General features: G+C 34.1%; 1 protein-coding gene across 1 annotated transcript in view; it reads left to right on the top strand.

Moving 5' to 3' along the window:
- Positions 1-21,564, top strand: part of CPEB2 (cytoplasmic polyadenylation element binding protein 2) — a 65,788-nt gene that overhangs the window by 41,603 nt on the left and 2,621 nt on the right. Inside the window, exons 8-13 of the mRNA XM_011947362.1 lie at positions 6,409-6,579; positions 8,143-8,232; positions 12,404-12,522; positions 13,168-13,282; positions 16,089-16,270; positions 20,175-21,564. The exon at positions 20,175-21,564 is cut by the window's right edge and continues 2,621 nt beyond it. Coding sequence (XP_011802752.1) covers positions 6,409-6,579; positions 8,143-8,232; positions 12,404-12,522; positions 13,168-13,282; positions 16,089-16,270; positions 20,175-20,402 — 905 coding nt within the window. The 3' untranslated portion in view covers positions 20,403-21,564. The remainder of the gene's footprint in view (positions 1-6,408; positions 6,580-8,142; positions 8,233-12,403; positions 12,523-13,167; positions 13,283-16,088; positions 16,271-20,174) is intronic.

Below are 21,564 nucleotides of genomic sequence, written 5' to 3'. Positions count from 1 at the left end.
TTACATATGGGACCAAGAAGATAGGAGAAAAAATTCTAAAAGGAGACAAATGATGGAAGTTTAATTAGAGAAGTTTGATTTATTCATAATGTATAATCATTCAGACTTACGTGCTATGATAAATAAGGAATTATTTAAAATACAGTATGCTATATACTGCTTTAAAGTTGATCCAGGATTTGCTATTTGGAACAATATTGTGAAGTACCCAGTGTTGGCAGTTTTACTCGTGTTGCCCGTGTTCCGATCTCGGCTCACTGTAGCCTCCACCTCCTTGGTTCAAGCGATTCTTCTGCCTCAGCCTTCCAAGTAGTTGGGATTACTGGTATGCACCACCATACCTGGCTAATTTTTGTATTTTTACAAAAATTGTTTCGCCATGTTGCCCAGGCTGGTCTGGAACTCCTGACCTCAAATGATCTGCCCACCTCAGCCTCCCAAAGTGCTGGGATTACAGGCATGAGCCACCGTGCCCGGTCGAGTGTTGGCTTTTTAATTTTATCCATTCTGATGGTGTGTAGTCCCTCACTGTGGCTCTAATTTGCAGTTTCCTGATGACTAAGGATGATGTCTAAGCACCTTGTCATGTGCTTCTAACCCATTCCATTGTATTCTTCTGTAAAGTTCCCTTACAAGTCTTTTGCTCATTTTTAATTGGGTTGTTTTTCTTTGTTATGGGAGTTCTTTATATATTTTGTCCTATTTTCCAACAGTGTATTGTTTGTCATCCACTTTTTAACAGTATCTTTGATAAGCAGAAAAATGTCTAAATTTTTTTAAAAATCCAATTATTTTCATTCACCTTTAGTGTCATTTAGTCCCAGGAAATTATCACTACCCACAAGGTTATGAAGAAATTCTAGTTTCATTGTTTTAATTTTTACATTTAAGTCTGTGATCCTTCTTGGATTTATTTTTCAGTATGGTGTGATACCAGGATCAAATGTATTTCCCCCTCCAACTAGAAATGCATTTATTGAAAAGATTTAATTTTCCACATTGAACTGCATTGGTACCTTTGAAAAACATCAAGTGACTGTACATGTATAGGCCCATTTCTGGACTCTATTATGTTCCATTTGTCTACTCTAATATCAGTTTTACAGTCTCAATAACTGTAGCTAACTAGTGAGTCTTGAAACTTGGTAGTGTAAATCCTCCAACTTTGGCTTTTTTGTTTGTTTGTTTTGTATGCTCTCCTTGATTGTTCATAGGTCTTTGATTTTTCATAAATTTTAGAACTGGCTTGTGAATTTCTAGAAGACAGTGTGCTGAGATTTTGGATGGATTGTATCCCATCTATAGAATGAATAATTTGGAAAGAATTTACATCTAACATGGTTTCTTTTGTTTATTCATTTATTTCATTTTATTAACATTTTCCACAGCAATTTTTTGTCATTTTCAGTGTAAAAATCTTGCATATCTTTTGTTAAGTTTATTTGTCAATATTTGGTGGGTTTGGATGAGATATGGAAATGATATTTAAAATTTTTCCCAGTTTATTACTAGCATTTAGAAATAATTTGGTTTTTGTAAATTGAATTTGCATTTCTTCCCTAGATAAATACAATTATTTCTACTAGTTTGATTTCTTTGAATTTTACATGTACGATTATGTCTATACCAAATACTTTTATTTTTCTTTGCCAGTACTCATGACTTTAAATTATTTTTTTCATCTTCTTTGACTTGTTGTACCTCCAGTAGTACAATGCTGAGTAGAAATAGAGTGAACATCCTTCCAAACCTTCAAGAGAAGCCATTTGATAATTTATTATTGAAGACTTTCACTCTTTTTTTTTTTTTTTTTAATGCTTTTTATTGGATTGAGGAAATTCCCTCCTACTCCTAGTTTTCTGGGAGTTGTTTTTTTTTTTTAATTATGAATAGCTGTTGAATTTTATCGGATGCATTTCCTACATTTATGGAAATGATTTTATGCTATTTCTGTTTTTGTCTGTTTATGTGGTACAGTTAACAGTAATTGATTTTAAAATGATACATCAATCTTATGTTCCTGCGGTGAACCCTACTTAATCATGATATGTTTTCCTTTTTTATCCATACTTCTGGATTCATTCCGCCAACATATTTTTTAGGATTTTTGCATTTGTGTTCATGAGGGACATTGGTATATAGTTTCTTTATAATGTTTTTGTCAGGTTGCAGTTGTAAAAAATAATTGTGAAGTGCTTCCTCTTTCTTTATTCCCTGAAAGAGTTTGTATAAAATTGCTGTTTTTTTCTTCTTCAAAAGTCTAGTTAATTTGCCAGTAAAGCCACCTAGGCCTGGATTTTTCTTCGTTGGAATATTTTCTTATTTTGATTTTTGAGTTATGATTTTCATTTTTTTAATAGATAAAGAACTATTCAGATTTTTTCTCCCTGTGCCATTTTTGAAAAGCTGCATTTTTCAAGGGATTTGTTTCCTCTAGTTGTTAAATTTATTACCATAAAGTGGCTAATAACATTCCCTTTTTCATCTTTTAATGTTTGTAAGTTCTATGTTGATTGATATCTCCTTTTTGTTACTTTATTTCCTTCATCGTACTTTCTATTTAATTTGCTATTCTTTTTCTAGCTTTCTGTGGTAGAAACAAGATGATTTGTTTTAAGCATGTCTTGTTTTCTAATATGCTTTTAAAACTATGAATTTTCCTTTAAGCATGGCTTTTGCTGCATTCCAGCAAAATGAATTCGTTGTGTTTCATTATCATTCAGTTTTATTCCTTTGAGGTGTAAGAACCTGAAAACGTGTATGGTATCATTTAGAAAGCATGTTTAAAGTACACTACAGTGGTAGACATAACTTATTTAATGGTTCTCCTTTTATTGTCATAGTAATTTGAAATATGATAAAAGGATAATTGGCAAGGTAAAAAGTCATACTTTGTCAATGATATATATTCAGTTAACTCTTCTTTTAAATAAGTATTTAAATCTGTAGCTTTTATGGCTTCTTGAAAAAAAGCATTATTATCCAATACTCATTATTGTCCAACAGTGAAGATTCTTGTTAGTATGGCTAGTGTGCTAAATGTTCTTAAACTTTTCATTACATACTTTGTTTAGCTGAACTTCGTTAATAGATTATAGACCCATAGATTATAGATGTTTTTAGTTATATGAATACTAAGGGCAATATTTTATTATAGTAAGCAAAAAGCTGGAGTCATTTTTGGGTCACTTTTCTCTTTGGCATTGCTTATAGTGTGATTTGTCCCCACATTTTTTTTTTTTTTATGTAGACCCTAAGTATTTGTGATCCATATTTTTTCTCAACTTAAATGTCTGTTAGAAAGACATTTAAATACTTACTGTATCTGTGACACTGCTAAGTTTTTATTTGTGTTAGGGCATTTTTAAGTGAAAAACTTTCCAAAGAATTGGTATATCTGAAATAAATATAGAATTTGGATTTGTGATTTTTTTCCTTAAAATCAAGTTTGTATGCATGCATTTATCTTATTCCTTTTAAAATATAGAATTATTCAATTAAAGTCTAACCTTTAAAACTTTGACCAGAATTAGTATTATTTTTAGTGGATCTTGATGTTCATTTTATTAAGTAAAAATAGTTTCATGTTGAAGAGTTTCCTTTCTGTTGATCACAAAGAACACTGACATTTTGTTTTATATTGCTTCCTATTTCTAATAACAGGTATTTGAAAAGTTAAGCAGTATTCACAAAGTTACTCAGTGAACACGGGTATTTTTCAGAACATCGTATTTAAGCAGCATTTGAATCTTTAGAGTAATTCACTTCCTATATCAAATATCATCTTTCTCTCTGTTGTGTCATATAAACTAAAATTTTATGTCAAACATCTAGGTAGCTAGCTACCTCACTCTGACAGGCATATGATCCCTTCCTTCTTGTCCCCAACCCATTCTCTTCAGGCTGTCACATTTCTAATTGTCTTTGTTTGTATTACTTGCATCATGTGTCATATTTTTCAAGATGCTCTATGGCATGTGATTTAATATATAGACAAACACCCAACATAAAATGGTCTGGTCCGTGGCCTATTTGTTTAATATATAGACAGATACCCAACATAAAACTGATACTGGTCCATGGCCTGTTAGGAATCAGGGCCTGTTAGGAATCAGGCCACACAGCAGGAGGTGAGCAGAGGGCAAGTGAGCATTGCTGCCTGAGCTCCACCTCCTGTCAGATCAGCAGTGGCATTAGATTCTCACAGGGGCGTGAAACCTATTGTGAACTGCACGTGTGAAGGATCTAGGTTGTGTGCTCCTTATGAGAATCTAATGCCTGATGATCTGAGGTGGAACATTTTCATCCCGAAATCATCCCCCTGCTGTGGAAAAATTGTCATCCACAAAACTAGTCCCTGGTGCCAAAAAGGTTGGAGACCGCTGCTATAGATTATATCCATTGTCTCCTATCCAAAAAAATCCTTCAGTTAATATTGAAAGAAAAATAACTTGTCCATATTCTTACTGTTTTTCCTTATCTAATATACTTGTAAGAACTAATCTTCATTTGATCTCTATACTTAGTAAAACTCTAAATACATGCAATGTGACTGCTACCCAACTTTCCTGAAACACCTACCTTCACAGATCATGTATGTCCTCAAAACAACTGTCATTATTAAAAGTAATTATCTTAATATTTCACATTGTTACTTAATTGCTCTTTCGTTCTCTTATTACTTTTTTGGTGCTTCTATTACAGTAATATTTTGGCTGCCCTCCCACTTTTCTTACCACTCCTTTCTCTAGCTCCTTGAATGTTCTGCTTCCTGCTTGTAAGTTTCCCGAGGAGCTGTTCTCATCATTTCTCAATGGAGTGTTTATCATTGATGTTACAAAGGACCTTAAACTATAACCCATGTGGAGTTGACTCCAAATTATTTTCTCAGAAATATGACATTTCTTTTCTACACTTCCTTTTCAGCTTCCTACAATACATTTACTTCTGAACATCCTAACAGCATATAAAACTTTACATATCTAAAGCTTAAATTATTTTCCTTTCTCATACCAGTTTCTGGTCTTTACTGTCCTTATATCAGTTAATGGTTCTTATCATTTTCTAAAGTCTTCCTTAGATCTCTCCTTTTTCATTGTTTCTCCCTATTTTGTTTCCTATTTGCTTGTGACTGCCATCCATCCTTTGTGGATTTTCTGCACAGCTTCTAATCTGCTCATTTCCAGCTACCTTATCCATGTTTACTAACTCTCCCTAATGTACAGAAAAAGTTATAATTTTGATTGAACCCCTGCATCCAGTTTATTATCTTCATCACCTACTAAATGTCTTGTTAGCCTGGCATTCAGCGTTAAATAACTCTAGCTAGCCTCAAAGGGCTTTTCTAGCTTTTACTCCCCTTGTTTCCAACATATTTCAGCCAACCTTTTCTATTCCCTATTTCTTAAGTTCAATTTTTCCTACATTTTCTGTTTCTCCTTTCGCTTGGAAAAAAGGAAGATTTACTGAAAACCATGTTCCTATAAATATGTCCACCTATAGATATTCTACCCTCTCTAATGCCTCACTATGCACTGCTATTTTTCCCTTTTTATCATAAATACTATCTAATTTCACTTAGAGATTCAGGAAATCCCCCTTTTATTAGACTCCTTTCCTCCAGAGTATGTCCTCTGAGCACTTTAAAGCTTTCTTATGGATGTGTACCATGGTTACATATATACATCTTATCTTTCTAAATGTACATTCCTTGGCAGCCGGGGAGTATATTAGGTCATTTAAGTTTTGTGGAGGGATTACCCACAGAGTGGGGATTACTTCAGAGGATTGTACAGGATGTGCCCTATACAAGGATTACCTCCTGAAATGTGGGCTCAAATGGGCACTAAAGTGCCAGAGGGGACACCCTTTTCTATTTTGCACATGTGCAGAAGCCCTGTCTACCGTTTTGTATAATTGGCACACATATAATAAATTAGGTCAAGATCTTGTATACAAGTGTTACTTGTTCTCCTTATCCTTACTTGCCGTAGTCTACAAGTGATTTTTTATAAATTATATCCCGTTATCTATTTAGTCTGTGTCATTTCCTTTCTGCCACCAGTGTCTGAAAAGTCTTACCTGTCGCATATCCAGTCTAACTGTCCGCATACATTAGGTTCTTGGTTATAACAAGTTCTTGCTCATAACAAGTTTAAGTGATCTAGTATTTCTTTTGCAGTTTAATTGTTGACATATGACTATGTTTATTTCTAAGTCACTCTTTAGATTGCTTCTTTCTTGAATCCAGGTAATTAAAACCACATGCTATTTAAATTTCTCTTAATTTTTATGTTCACCTGCATCACCTTCATTTTTAAGTCTTTTAATTTGTCATTGGTATTTTTATGCTTAAATTTATCATTTTCTCAGATCTGAGATTCAAGTTATATTTGTTCTTTATTCTAGGTCGTTCTTCCCTCTTTCCAATAGATGATGGCTTGCTGGATGATGGTCACAGTGATCAAGTTGGAGTTTTAAATTCACCCACCTGTTATTCAGCTCATCAAAATGGAGAGCGAATAGAACGCTTCTCTCGAAAAGTTTTTGTTGGTGGTCTTCCTCCAGATATTGATGAAGGTATTTATTAAGATATTTATTAGCATGGTGATTTGGGCTTTAACAAAAACAAAAAAATATGAAATTTAATGTGAATGGACTATGGAAGTTTTTACCACCTGGAGATTTTCAGAATTAGAATATGTTTTCTTCTTTTAAAATATTTTATCACCTGTTGAAATATGAAAGTAGTTGAACAAAAGCTTTTTTATGATTTTTTTCTTTAGATCTTATCATATTTGTAACTGCGAGCATTTTTGGTAAATAAGATTTTCATGACCTCAGTCATTTCTACTTGTTTTTAAAATAATAGAACATATTTAGGTATATAAAACTTGAAACTTTTTAAATCACTATAATGTGTGCATGCACACACACAATGAAATAAATGGAACCAGCCATAAGATTATATCTGCAATGCTTGATAATCGAAAGTTTAATTTCTTTTTTTTCTTTTTTTGTTTTTGGAGACGGAGTCTCACTCTGTTGTCCCAGCTGGAGTGTGGTGGCACAATCTTGGCTCACTGCAAACTCCACCTCCTGGGTTCAAGCAGTTCTCCTGCCTCAACCTCCTGAGTAGCTGGGATTACAGGCGTGTGCCCCCATGCCCTGCTAATTTGTTGTATTTCTAGTAGAGACGGTTTCACTCTGTTAGCCAGGATGGTCTTGATCTCCTGACCTCATTATCTGCCTGCCTCGGCCTCCCAAAGTGCTGGGATTACAGGAATGAGCCACCGTGTCCGGCCAAAAGTTTAATTTCTTTAAGGATAAATGTGCTGTTAGAAACAGGGAAGAAAGAGGCTATTAAACGCAAAAGGGAAATGGAAACAGAACATGAATAGGAAATTAGGATTTCACAAACACTAATAATTGTATGTGAAAATGATCATGTTTGTAATTATAACAAAAGAAAATTGAAGACTTAAAATATTAAGCTATATTTGTGAGGTTATGGGAAATATATCACTCATTCTTATATTTTAGAATGTTTTTTAGTTATGATTCAAATACCCACAAACTTATTTTAAGTATTGATCTTCCTAAGATTTCCATGTAATAAAATAACATAAGACATAGCAATTGGATGTAACCTATATGGATTTCAGTGAAACTACCTGGCATGTATCAGACCCTAGTATATTTTTTCAACATTATAGTTATTCAAGTCTTGTTTCAGCAGACCTTTTTTTCCTATAATAAAATGATTTTATTTGTGAAGCAGTAATAGATTTTATTTAACTTACGTAATGTTGGCGTTTTTTTCAATCCAGTGCTATTTGTGGTTTGGTGTACTATAAAGTCATTAGTATCCATACAATGTTATATAAAATTTTAAAATTCACATGCAATTGAGTATTCTAACCAGTGCACTGCTTAAAAATGAATTTATTTTGACAAAAATTGTTATTAAGTTTGACATATTATTTTAATAAGTATATTAGACATATTCCCAGTGTTTATATTCTAATTTATCTTAAGGTATTTGGCACTTTTAAATGTTAAATCTTCATAGTAAAAGTACAGAATTTCTTAGAACGAATCACTGAAACTAATTTCTAATGCATATTATTGTACTTTCTTAAGATGAAATAACTGCTAGCTTCAGAAGATTTGGGCCTTTGGTAGTAGATTGGCCTCATAAAGCAGAAAGCAAGTCCTATTTTCCACCAAAAGGTAAGGATTGTTATTGTTAATATTTGCTAGGAAATTGGTTGTATGAGAGCAAAAGAAAGAATAGCAATTACTTAGCCAGTTAGGAATCATAAGAAACTTGCTATGATTTGATGATAATTTCATAGACTCAGATCAACAAATGTTTGATTGTTTTCTCTGTCTAAAGCATCATTCCAGGTAACTTGGGTATAGACATGAAACAGGATCTCTCTGCATTATGAAATTAAGATCTATGTGAAGTGATTGGTCTTTTATAAAATATAAATTTATGAACAGTTGAAATATAAGATTTACATTAAGTGTTCTAGGTAACAGCAGAGCAGTATAAATTATTACCAACTCTGTTGATGAATAAATAATTTAAACAAAAGACAAAGTAGCTAGTTGGGTCTATTTTTTTTTTCAGTTATATAAAGATGTAAGATTTGAGGAAGATGCTTAGTTATGTTAGTCAGTTATTGCTAGGAAGACACTGTGACTGATCGCCATGGGACAAGAATTATAAATTGTGCTAACCTTCACATGCAAGTCACATGATCCAAGTCATCATCTGTGGGGAGAGGAAGTATATCCTGCCCACAATAACAAGAGGAAGAGAGGAGAAAGGAGTCAGAATTGCTAATGGAAGGTTCTCTGAAATAAGTAAAAGAAAGAAGGAGGTTCAAAGATTAAGACTTTACTTTAAACGTTGCTGAAATATAATTTTAGAAAAAGTACACCACACATACTATTTAGTTTCATGACTTAGTGAATTGTCAAGCCTGGAGAAAAGACTCCAATAGAACTGTTAAATGCTTTGATTTTGACTCAGGGAAATGAAGCATGATAAAGAAGTTACTGGCATTTAAAAACTAAGTACAGTATCTACTTTCTGCCATTGAGAATTATAGCACCTCCACTAATAGTTCGAACAGTTTTTTAGATAAATGGAATAATGCAATGATTGTTTTTAATACTTGTAGATCTATATGTATGTATGGAATCGAGAGCATCTTTTGAGTAGGGATTCTGGATCCCAGGCCTCTTTGAGAATCTGATTAAAGCTATCTACCTCTCTCCATGTAGTCTGGAGTTTATTGGAGGTCATGAAACCTTGGTTTAGAGAGGAAATTATCTCCACATGGATAGAGATGTTTATTTATTAGCTAAGTTTTAGTGTTGTCCATAGTTTTACTATCTTGCCATTTCATAAAGTTTACTTTATAAATGCCATTTTTATTGAATACTCAGAGTATTGAGTTATTTTGTAATGTTCTCGACAAGCTACCATCATCACTTCCTTGACTCCTTCAGCTGTCTTTCTAGTCTCTCCACATCTCTAGCCCTCTCCAATTTTCTCCTATAGTCCAGCCAGAGCAGTCTTTGAAAACTCATTGGATGGTACTATTCCTTACTTACCTGCATAAACCCTTTAGTGGTTTTTCTTATTTTTAGGGTAAAAGCAAAAATGCATTCACTCTGCCTGGCCTCATCTTCTTTCTAGCTTCTTCTACTACTGCTGCTTGTTTCCCTCCAGTCCCACAAACTGACCTTGTCCTCTCCAGCCTCAGGGCTTTTATGTATGATAATCTCTAGACTGATGGTGTATCTTCCTTGTGTCTCTTTATCTATATATTCCCTACTTATCTTTTGTATCTCAAGCTTAAGTGTAAGTTGATCACAGAAAACACTGAGGATCTACCAAATGAGGTCAGCTCCTCCTGCCCAACTCCTAGTGCTGTCTGTGTCTTTCACTCCAAGCACTCATCACAGTTGCAGTATTACATTTTTACAACTTTAAAAATTTGTAATTATTTTATTAATGTCAGTTTCTTTCAAAGGTCTGTAAGATAGTGTCTTTATTCACCTTTGTGAATGTTCACATTCTCAATAGTTCACAGATTGTTAACTGTCTAATAAATGAGATAACAAAAAATGCTATAGGATGGAGAAATTACTTCAAGTAGATAGGGGAAAGCTTCACTGAGAGGTTTGGAATTAGAATCTAAGGTACTGTATACAGATAGATAAAAAGTACTTGAACAGAGTTCCAGGCAGGAATGGAAATAGAATTTTAAAAAGGAATTAGGAATTGTTTGGATGGAGAGAGATGCACATTTTTGCATGAGCCACTTGTTCACTTACAGGGATGGTGTACTCCAAGCCTAGAAAGATGAGATGGAACAAATTTAATGTGAAACAGAATAGTTGTCTTTATTGCTATTGTTGCTATCATTGTTGTTGCAGTTTTGTAGTATTTAGTTTCTCTAATTGAAAAAGTAAAATTGGCATTGGCAATTCATACTTTTTTTGGTACAGTTACAGTTAATTGTAGCCATTTCCAAAGACCAGTATCGCCAAACCTTATTCTTTCAAGCAATTTTTTTATTTCTGTAATTCAGCATTTTCCATGGTTTGGAAAACACTGGTATAGAAGCATCCAGTGGGTGAAGCTACCTTGTAATTACAGCAGTGACTAGAGTCCCTTACATGCTAAGCCACACATGTACATAAGTTTCCTTTGCAGTGAATAACCTTCACGTTATGTGACTGTTAGCTTGCTTTAACAAATTCGAAAGAAGCTATTATATAGTATGTTTGTTAAGAATATTTTAGTATCTAATGACTTGTATTGGGTAAGTCATAATTTACCTGATATGGCTTAATTTTTGTAATATAAACATTTATTCTCTAATAATAACAAAATGAGAAATATTTAAAATATTGAATTTAAAGTATTATTTTCAAATTAAGCAATATTAAAATATTAATATCAAAAATTTTTTTAAATGACCAATATTAAAATATTGAATTTAATGTACTATTTCAGTAAATTGGTCTCACATCCTTTTCATTATTACAAAATAGTTATAGTTCCCAGATCTTTATTTTGTATCAAAATTAAAGCCTTAAAAAAGCTTCATTATTTTTAAGAATATTTAAATTGTTTCTAGCAATGTAAAAAATCTAAGACATGTTTTTTAATCCTGTGTAATCTTACCTTTGGAAGTTTGTATTTATATAGGGTGAAATCATTTGTATAGGGTGAAGTGGCTCCAGGTATTTTTTATGCAATCAGCTATTAATTTTATTAAAATGAAGTACTTTAGTGTCACATCACACACTAAAGCTTTGTGGCATAAAGCTATGGTTGACAGTAAGCTGAGTTTTTTGACTTGAGTAAAACATGACCTTACACTTCCCATTATATAGTGGAACAGACATACATGGCCTGCTTGATGTCTGCTTCATACTGGGACTAGATTAAAATGCTGTACATTTGTTCGCATAGAAATCTTGCCAAGATAAGGGATAGACCATTTATAGCTATCACCTGCTGGGAATAATCACATAATAGTAAACTTGTAGTGTAAATTTTGATGCCTTCTTTTTATAATTAGTCTATTGTGTCGGCTAGATACATGATTTTTTATTAAAGATTGGCAATTGGTTGTTTACAAGTCTAGATAGTCTCCAAACAGTTTGAAAAATATATTCCACTGCTTTCCGAGTTGAGGCTTGATTTAAAAGTTTTGATCCGTCTGACCCATGTTTTGTTAAGGAACATATTTCATTCCAACCTTTCTACTGTAGCTTTCTTAGTATCATTGAGAGGTTTTCGTGAGACTGTGGAATGTTTCCTCTGCTTAGGGGATTTCCTGGACCTTTCCAAGTGTATACCAGTCTAAAAGTATGCTCTAGAACTTGGATTAACCTGAGGGCCTTTATAGCAAACTTGAGCTCCAGATATACTCACCTGGTTAATTCTGCCAAGTTCTTTAAGAAGGTAGTATTACTACTAGAAAGAGCATGGGAGACCTTGGGGCTGACCTGGGTTTGAAATTATTCAACCAACTATTTACTAAGAGACTGACTTCGGTACCTTGATTTTTTTTCTTCTGTAAAATGGGAATCGTATTTCATAGACTTTTGAGAATCAAATAATAATGCATGTAAGTTAGTACAATATCTGATAGCAAGTGTTCTATATAAAGTAGCCAATTGCTTTACTGAGTATCTGTTTTAATGTGTATTACATAGTATATTGTGTTCTCTTGTAGAAGGTAAATGGTTTTTTGTCCTATTTGTTTTTTTTTTTTTTTTCAAAAGCATATATTTTCTAAATAGTACTGAAACTTGGAGTAAAATCACTTGATATGACATATTGCCTCATTTTTAATGGTTATTCCAGGCTATGCATTTCTTCTCTTTCAAGAAGAGAGCTCAGTTCAGGCACTAATTGATGCTTGTATTGAAGAAGATGGAAAACTCTATCTATGTGTTTCTAGCCCTACTATCAAGGACAAACCAGTAAGTAAATACCACATGAACTTCAGGCTACAAATGCAGATTATTCAAAAATTGTTTTGAAATGATTGTTAAGTAATAAAAGAACAATTGAACTATCATGTTGAGTTTTAGTTTTTGAAACATCCAGATAATTTATAGCAGGAGTCCCCAACCCCTGGGCAGTGGACCAGTACTGGTGGTCCATGACCTATTAGCAACCAACCAGGCCATACAGCAGGAGATGAGAGGCAGGCAAGCCAGCATTACTGCCTGAGTTCCACCTCCTGTCAGATCAGAGATGGCATTAGATTCTCATAAGAATGCAAACCCTATTGTGAACTGCACATGTGAGTGATCTAGGCTGCACATTCTTTATGAGAATCTAATGCTTGATGATCATAGGTGGAACACTTTGATCTCAAAACCATCTTCCGTACCACCTCCATGCTTGGAAAAATTGTCTTCCTCAAAATTGATCCCTGGTGCCAAAAAGGTCGAGGACTGCTGATTTATAGTATTTAGATCAAAAGTTATAAAAAAGTTTGTTTCCAGGTCCCACTATACAAATTTTTAAACAATAAAAGAATCACTATTAACTGGCAAAAACAAACAGAAAATTCTCATAAGCCATCAAGGGAGTAAGACTCAATGTGATTTTCTTCATAGGTTCAAATACGTCCTTGGAATTTAAGTGATAGTGATTTTGTAATGGATGGTTCTCAGCCTTTGGATCCCCGAAAAACAATTTTTGTTGGAGGTGTTCCTAGGCCATTAAGGGCTGGTAAGTAGAATGTTAACAATTTTGTTTAAAAAAATCATTTAAATATGTCTTAGTCAATTTAATAAATATTTGGAAGCTATTGTGTACATAACACTATTGGACAGAGCAGGAGCAGATTCTTCATGCTCCAATAGCTGCTAACTACAGAATTTTGAAACAAATTCTGAGACCCCTTCTTGAAACTCAAACTGGAGAATTGAGTGCTTATCTATCAATATTAGTGCAGTAGCTAACTCCAAGCAAATCTGTAAGAATCCACCTAAATACTTCCGATTTTCTAAGCGTACCTCTCTAAGATATGAGAATTTGGGGTTTGTTGATTTTGTGTAGATCAATTCTGATATCTGAGAAAGAAATATGGGATTTTTTATCTTTGATCTATATTTTAATCATTAAAGTAGCACTTTAGATAAGTGAATGATGATAAACTTCTGTTTATCAATGACTAGGAACCAGAAACCTACCAAAATATATTACATAGGAATATAATTGTAGATGTATATACCCACTTTGCTCACATTAGATGGTACCCTGCACCATGTGTAGAGTGTTAGTGATTTCCATCACTGAAAACATCCTCTCCCCAGTCTTAGAGACATGTGTTAAAGAATGATTCATACATGTAAATACTTACAGAATATGATGACTTCTACAAAGAAGTACATAGGGAATAGAAGAGCATGTAGCAAGGAAATATGATAATTTGATATCTTGAAGATATTTGAAGTCTGATATCTTGAAGATATTTGTAGTTGAGCTGACATATAAAGATTGGGCAAAAGGAGTAGGATCAGGATGGTAGTAGGGTTCTGAGGAGTATGTTTCATAGAAAGGGAACAGCTGATTTAAAGGTCTTGTGTGGACGGAAACAGGGTGCTTTGGAGGAACTGAAAGAAGTCCAAAGTGCCTAAGTTGGGATACAAAGAGTGAGGGAGGGGACACAAGGAGACATTGAAAAAGTAGACAGGATTCACATCATACAAGTCTAATAGGCTAACTTGGTATTTACCCTTAGAGCAAGGGTAAACCATTGAAGAGTGTTTAAGCAAAAGAGAGACTTCATCATATTTGCAGTTTTCAAAGTTCACTTTAATGACTCATAGAGAGGGGGGCCAAGGTAAGAGTAAATACGGGCAGACCAGTTTAGCATCCTATTATTACAATCCAGGAGATAGACAATGGTGGCTTGGATTAGTGGTAGCAGTGGAGAAAGCCAACTGAACAGAGGTAACAGATATTTATGAGGTAAACACAAAGACTGAATCTCATCTTTCAGTCATAAGCCACTGGATGGACAGTGATACCTTTTACTGAGATGGGAGGAACACTGGAGAAGAAGCAGATTGGGAGGGAAGATTGTGGTCTTGGTTTTGAACACAAGTTTATGGCACCATTCAAAGCTCCCAAATAGAAATTTCAGTTAAACCATCGTATATGGTATATTTTTAATGTATTTTTATGGTGGTATCTGGTATATTTTTTAAGAGAATCACTCCTTATACTGTTTTAAAAACAAGCTAGGAAGGCAAGGGCCAAAAGCAAAGAGATAAGGCTATTGCCATGAACCAGATGAAAAATGATGTTAGCATGAATCAGGCTGTTAGTGATGGAGGTGAGGCGATTGGACTCTAGATATGTTTTGAAAATCAGGTTCACAGGATTGCATGTACAGTATGGAGCAAGGGAAGAATACAGAAAGGATGAATCTTAACAACTTCATCTTTTCTGTTGCTTTCTAACTAGATCAGCAGAAACTCATTGGAGCAGGTTTAATGGGATAGGGGAAGATTATGAGTTCCATTTTTAATATACTGAGTGTGGCCAGTGCCTGTTAAATATCGAGTTGTCCACTAGACAGTTGCATATACGAGTCCAGCATCCAGGAGAGAGGTCCATACTAGAGATAAAAATGTAGGAGCTTAAAAACTTAGATGGTATTTAAAGCTATGATACAGGATGAAGTTACCAAAGCCAGGAGTGTAGATAGTGTTGCAAGGATTGAAACTTAGGGTACTCTAACATTGAAAAGTTAAGGAGTTTAGGATGAACTATCAAGGAAGACTCAGAAGAAATTTATCAGTGAGGTAAGAGAAGAATTAGTGGGATAATATATTCTAGAAGCCAGATGGAGAAAATATTTGAATGAGAAGGAAGGGATTAACTATTTTCAATGCTATTTACAAATAGGTTGACCATTGGACTTGGCTTGAACAATTATAATGGAGTCATGGTGCGATAGTCTGATTAGAAAGAGTTGAATAAAGAATGGGAGGAGAGGAATTGGAGGGAATACTGGAACAGATTTTGAGAAATTTGGTTGTAAAGGGGAACAGAGAAATGGAGCAGTAGCTAAGAGGGAAAAAAAGTGTTACAGGAATTTTTTAAGACAGGAAAAGTATAGTATGCTTGGGAATGATCTAGTATAAGGGGAAAACTGATCGTATAGAAGGGAAAGGGGAGAATTGCTAAAGCAGTGTCCTTAGTGAGAGTGGATGGGATCTAGTATGCAAGTGAAAGGACTGGATTTAGGAAAGAGCATGGAACTATTTGTCTGTAGGTCAGAAGATAGAGTATATAGTAGGTTTAGTGCTGTAAGTGGGTAGATGTGATGGTGGTGAGTCACTTTATAGTTAAAAAAAAAGCACCCTTGATCCCCTTCCTTTTTTAACAACAGCCTCTTATCTGCCATTCTACTCCTGGTCAAATGATAATATACTATTGACTTTTACGTTTTACAAAAAGTACTTAAAAATTGTTGATTACAGTGTTCTCTCACATTTGATGTAAACTTCTTTTCCTTTTGAAGTGGAACTTGCTATGATCATGGACCGGCTGTATGGTGGAGTTTGTTATGCAGGAATTGATACAGATCCTGAGCTAAAATACCCAAAAGGTGCTGGGCGAGTTGCTTTCTCCAATCAGCAGAGCTATATTGCTGCCATTAGTGCTCGGTTTGTTCAGCTTCAGCATGGTGATATTGATAAACGTGTAAGTTGCATATTGGGAAATAACTTCTGTCCTATAATGAGGTGCTGATCCAAAGCTTCATACCTTAAGGAGTTAATAATATAATTCGAGCGCTGTTTAGTTTTTATACTTCTTTAAGCCTTAAAGGATATTATATAAAAATTCCTTGAAATGGAAAATTACTGAACACACTTTAAACTTTAGGTATAATATAAAAATATTAATATCATTGTGCAGCCATGTCAAAATTTTTTAATCAGCCAGTAAGGTCAAATATTCTAACCATGGAGGCAGAGGTGGTTTTAAGAGCCTGTACATTGGAGTCATGTAGAATGGAAAACAATGATAATATGTCTTTCTCAGTAATTTTGATGATTAAATGAATTCACATATATACAAGCACTTAGAATAGAACTTGGCAGAGAGTGTTATTTAAATGTTTGTTTTCATTTGTCACAAAAACTAAAATAAAAATGCATTGTGTATATTTCTCTAAAACAATTGACCTAAACTTAAAATTTTTTTAGTAGCATTGCTTGAATCATCACAATAAGAACTTTTAAGAAGTACTAGGAATGATAACTGAAACCCTATTGAATAATTCCAAGTACTAACTACCTTCTAAAATAAAGACACTAGCATTCATTTACAAATCTATTTTATGCCAAAATCTGTGAACAGTTCCTCTACATAGTTAAACATATTCTAAAATAATCATGTTTGTATTTATAGTACAGCAGAAATACATTAAGAATATGGGGGTAAATGAATTTTTTATATCCAAATTAGTAGATAGAAGATATAACTTGATTGGGTACTCCTTTTCCCCAGTGTAACAGTTTCTTGAAACCTGGGGCTGTTTGGCACATTAAAAGACTATTTTGGGGACAGGGAGGCTGGTTAATTAATACCAATTGACTAGACCATGCATGCTAGAAGTAGTCCTCAGTGTAATTACCCAACCATCTCATTTAGAAAAGAAACGCAGCATAGGTTGAGTTCACAAATGCGGAGTGGTTTCCTTTTTGTTTGTTTGCATTGCTATTTAAAAGGCTGCCAAAAAAAAAACTAAGAGGAGGTGCTCTACTTTTGATAAGACATGTATACATAACTTTTCTGAACTTGTCTGAACGTTAAGAGTTCCTCTGGTGGTGTGGTTCTCAACCTCTGCTGTACATTATTCACCTGGGAACTTAGAAAATTCTTGACATTTGGGTCCTACCCCCTGAGGTTCTGCTGAATTGGTCTGAGAGGCAGCCAGGGCAACAGGAGTTTATAAAGCTCCAAAAGTGACACAAATGTACAGCATGGTTTAGACCACTAATCCCCTACTTTTACAGAGAGGTAATAGGTCACAGAGGACGTTATTTACATAGTATATAATCATGGTATTTAATGTGCAGTAGCAGAAGAAAAAGACTGTTACAGTGTCATACCTCTTACCTCTTTGTTTCTGAAATGATAGTGAAGGACCAATTATTTGGAGCAGAGTGTTGACTCTTAAAGAGCAACTCAGTTGCAGAGCAGATGAATTGAGATACCTGTGCCTTCTTAAAAAGGCATTGATTGAAATACCTGAGAGAAAAGCTTACAAGATATGTGTTACAAAGGTAATTTTGAACTGTATTTGAAAGAATTTGAGCCTTAAATATTTTACAAGTCACTAGTATTGCTTATACAAAGAAATATTAAACCATTTACCTTTATATCTTTCATCTCTCCAATATGAATATGATTATTAAACCATAAAAATGGAATGAATTTAAGTATATAACTGCCAACCCAAAGATACACAGGATACGTATTTGGAGGGAATAAAAATTGTGGAATACACTTACTTTTTAGACTCATGGATACTGTGGTTTAGTTCCTATCTGATAGCTGGAAAGCAATCACCACAGATGTGTAATTCATTGTATTTTTTTGTATGTTATTTCATGAGTAGTATAATTCACTGTGACTTCTCGTAAATGTTAGAAAATAAGACTAGGTGAAGTGTAGTGTTAATGAAACTTCCTTTTGCATATGGAAGAGTTTAATTATTAGAGATTATTAATGAAAAATAGGTTTTGAAATTCAGTTTTCCATCTTTAAAGTCTCTGGTTTTGAGTAAAATAGGTTAGCTTCATAAACTAATATGTAGAATTTTAAAAATACAGATAATTGAAATCATTGCATTTGCAAAATTTTCGTTCAACAGTTTTATGTTAAAATGTAACTCCTGAACATCTGGCACTTTATTATTATGGAAGTGAAGTAAACATCACAGACCCTGGTTTCAATTTGTCTAAAATCTTATTAAAAAAAAAAAAACAAGAAATAACTGTGAGAAAGAAACCCAGAAAACAATGTAAATGTATTGCATTTATGCATATCTTTATAGCATTTCTACTTCATGCTGGATATTCTTCTAGGCACTGGGAACTGAATGTTGTGCAAATGGGTGCTGTCCCATTCATCTCAGTGAGATGAAATCCAGTAACTGTCATGCTACCTTAATTTATTCTTTAGTCGTAATAATGTTCTTTTTTATTATAACTATAATTGTAGTGAAGATGATGAATCAAAAATAGCAGCCTGGCAAAGAAAAGATAGAACCCATAAAGGAAAAAGTTGAGAGATAAAGATCAAGCATAAAAATTTTAAAAATTTCTGTTAAAGATTGTAAAGCCACTGGAAGAAAGGTTAAAAATTCTTAACTGATGAAAGAGAACTCATAAATCAATTTAAAAAACAAATTCCAGCAAGAAAATATGCAAAAGATACAAACAAGCAATTCAGAAAAGCCAAGTGTCGAATATACATAAAATATATTTATCCTAGTCCTTATGAATGAAATATAAATAACAATGTAATTCCATGACCTATCAAATGAACATCCTACAGTTCTTTCAATCAACTTTTATGTTGTTTCTAGTTTGTTGTTGTTACAAATAATATTGCGGAAAGTATCCTTATATTCATTTTCTGCACTCATGCAAGTATTTCAGTAGAGTACATTCAGAATACAAACTGTTGGGTCATTATTTTTTTACTATAGGCAACCTTTACTTTATCTCAATCCAGTCGTTCAGAACACTCAGTGTTCTGTTGTCTCCTAAGGAACAGCTGAGCTGTTACTCTGTCTGGCACTTTTCAGCCAAATGGTAAAAACCTTCCATTCATAAAGTTATCACAAGCAGGAAAGCAAGGCTATTGCAGCTAATAGTAGATAATACTAATTTATAGAATATTTTACCATGTGCCAAGCACTGTCTTATGCTTTTACATTCACAATTTAAGCCTCACAACTCTGAGACAAGATCTGTTATTCCCACTTGACAGATGTGGAAACTGAGGTGGAGAAGTTTATCATTCAGAGCTGACTCCAGTCTGAAGTGTTCTGCCAAGTCAGACCTTCACAACAGGACTTGTACTTTATATCTTATAAATTTACAGAAGTCTAGGCATGCCCTTTGTAGATTCTCCACAGTTCTGGCTTGTCTGTGCCACTTACTTCCAAGCAGAGTGTGACTTGCACCTGCAGTGGAGAAGTGCTGCCTTAATCAGTGGCTGTTCGGGTGCTGCCATCTCACAGGTGATACTGGAGTGAGGGAAAAAGGTGTGGCAACTGTCTTCCATGGCTACTTGAGGTCTCTTTTGTTTTTCACTCACAATCTCCCCCAACTCTGAAAATACCAGGACACAGGTGTTTCAAAGATGTTATTCAAGAAAGGTGAGAGTGAAATGTTTTGCAAATCAGATTTTTTATAGATTTTTAAAGTATTTTAACCTACTACACAGTAAAGCTCCTTCCTTGAGAAACTGCCCATTTCCTCAGCTTTTAATGCTGGTCCTTTTTTTCCTCTACAGAAACATTTTAAGTTATTACAGAACTTGAGTTCTGAAGCAGACCCTAATGAGACTTTCTTTCTTTTTTTTCAAGGTGGAGGTAAAGCCATATGTGCTGGATGACCAGATGTGTGATGAATGCCAGGGTGCACGCTGTGGTGGAAAATTTGCTCCCTTTTTTTGTGCCAATGTCACTTGCCTGCAGTATTACTGTGAGTTTTGTTGGGCAAATATCCACTCTCGTGCTGGACGTGAGTTCCATAAGCCATTGGTAAAGGAAGGTGCTGATCGCCCACGTCAGATCCACTTCCGCTGGAACTAAGAATAGCAAACTGGCCTCTGTTTAACAAGGAAGGAAAGGGTGCATGTGGCTTACTGTGTCTGAAGATACTGACATGCAGAAGAAATAAGTGCATTCTTCTGCTTTTCACCCCAGCTATCAATACATGCATCTTTATCAGCAGCCAAAACACTACAAGCCTCTTGTTTTTCACCAAAACCCTACATCTCAGGCTTACTAATTTTTGTGATATTTTCATGTTAAAAATAAAATGTTTTTTTGTATTTTCTCCAAGTTATTTTTATATGTAAAGTTAAAATTAGATATGAGAATGTTTTGCGTAGGGGCAACACAGTCTGCTGCTATATAGTGGGGGAAGCGTGCACTTATTTCTAAACATGGGTTTTTAACTTCAAGATCTGCCCCAGTAATTTACCAAAGGTAGCAAAATAATAGTGAAGATGGAATATGTCTGCTACAAATGCTTATTTTTATTGTTGCTATTTTCAGTGTATACATAAACTAAAAATTAGGGTTGATTTTTTTGCTCTCCATTTTGACTTGCAAGAAATAATACCTCAAGATAATCTGATTTATTAGCTATTTTTAAACATTTTTAATCACAAGCTGTATTAGCTTTGCTGCTATATAGGTGTTATGTGTAAATGCCACCTATTAATACGGGACTGAAAACGTTAGAGACACACTGCATTGCAGATAAAATGCAGGCAGCACAATATGGCCTAAACTGCCATAGTTTTAGAATGTGAAAAAAAATGCATGTTTACTTACCTGTATACACCATATGCATGCACTAGAATTATTAACTAACGAGGTGAGGTATTGCAAATGTTCAAAAAAGCTCTCTTGAATCTAGGTAGCATGAACAAATTATAAAATTTGTTTAAAGAAGCAAACTTGCATGCATTATTGTGACTTCAAGTTTAAAAAATCGTCTTACATGTGTACAATATGCAAATTAGTTTTAGATTAGAGAGTGCAGCCATTTTGTGATCTGGTCAGTAGTGGAATTCGATTTTATGCAGACTGGATGTAATATTTGTAATCCCTGTGCAATTTTGTGACGTGCGGTTCTAATTCATGTGCAGTGATATAGTATAGATAAAAGAATGAGCAAAAGAAAATACAAGAATTCTAAAGAAAGTTGATTTTAAGCCCCTTTGATAGTCCATGGTTAAGACAT

The sequence above is a fragment of the Colobus angolensis genome, unplaced genomic scaffold (assembly GCF_000951035.1).
Source record: "Colobus angolensis palliatus isolate OR3802 unplaced genomic scaffold, Cang.pa_1.0 Scaffold262, whole genome shotgun sequence".
NCBI classification, from domain to species: domain Eukaryota; kingdom Metazoa; phylum Chordata; class Mammalia; order Primates; family Cercopithecidae; genus Colobus; species Colobus angolensis.
Note: the sequence above shows the minus strand (reverse complement) of the source record. Positions and strands in the feature narration are given on the sequence as shown.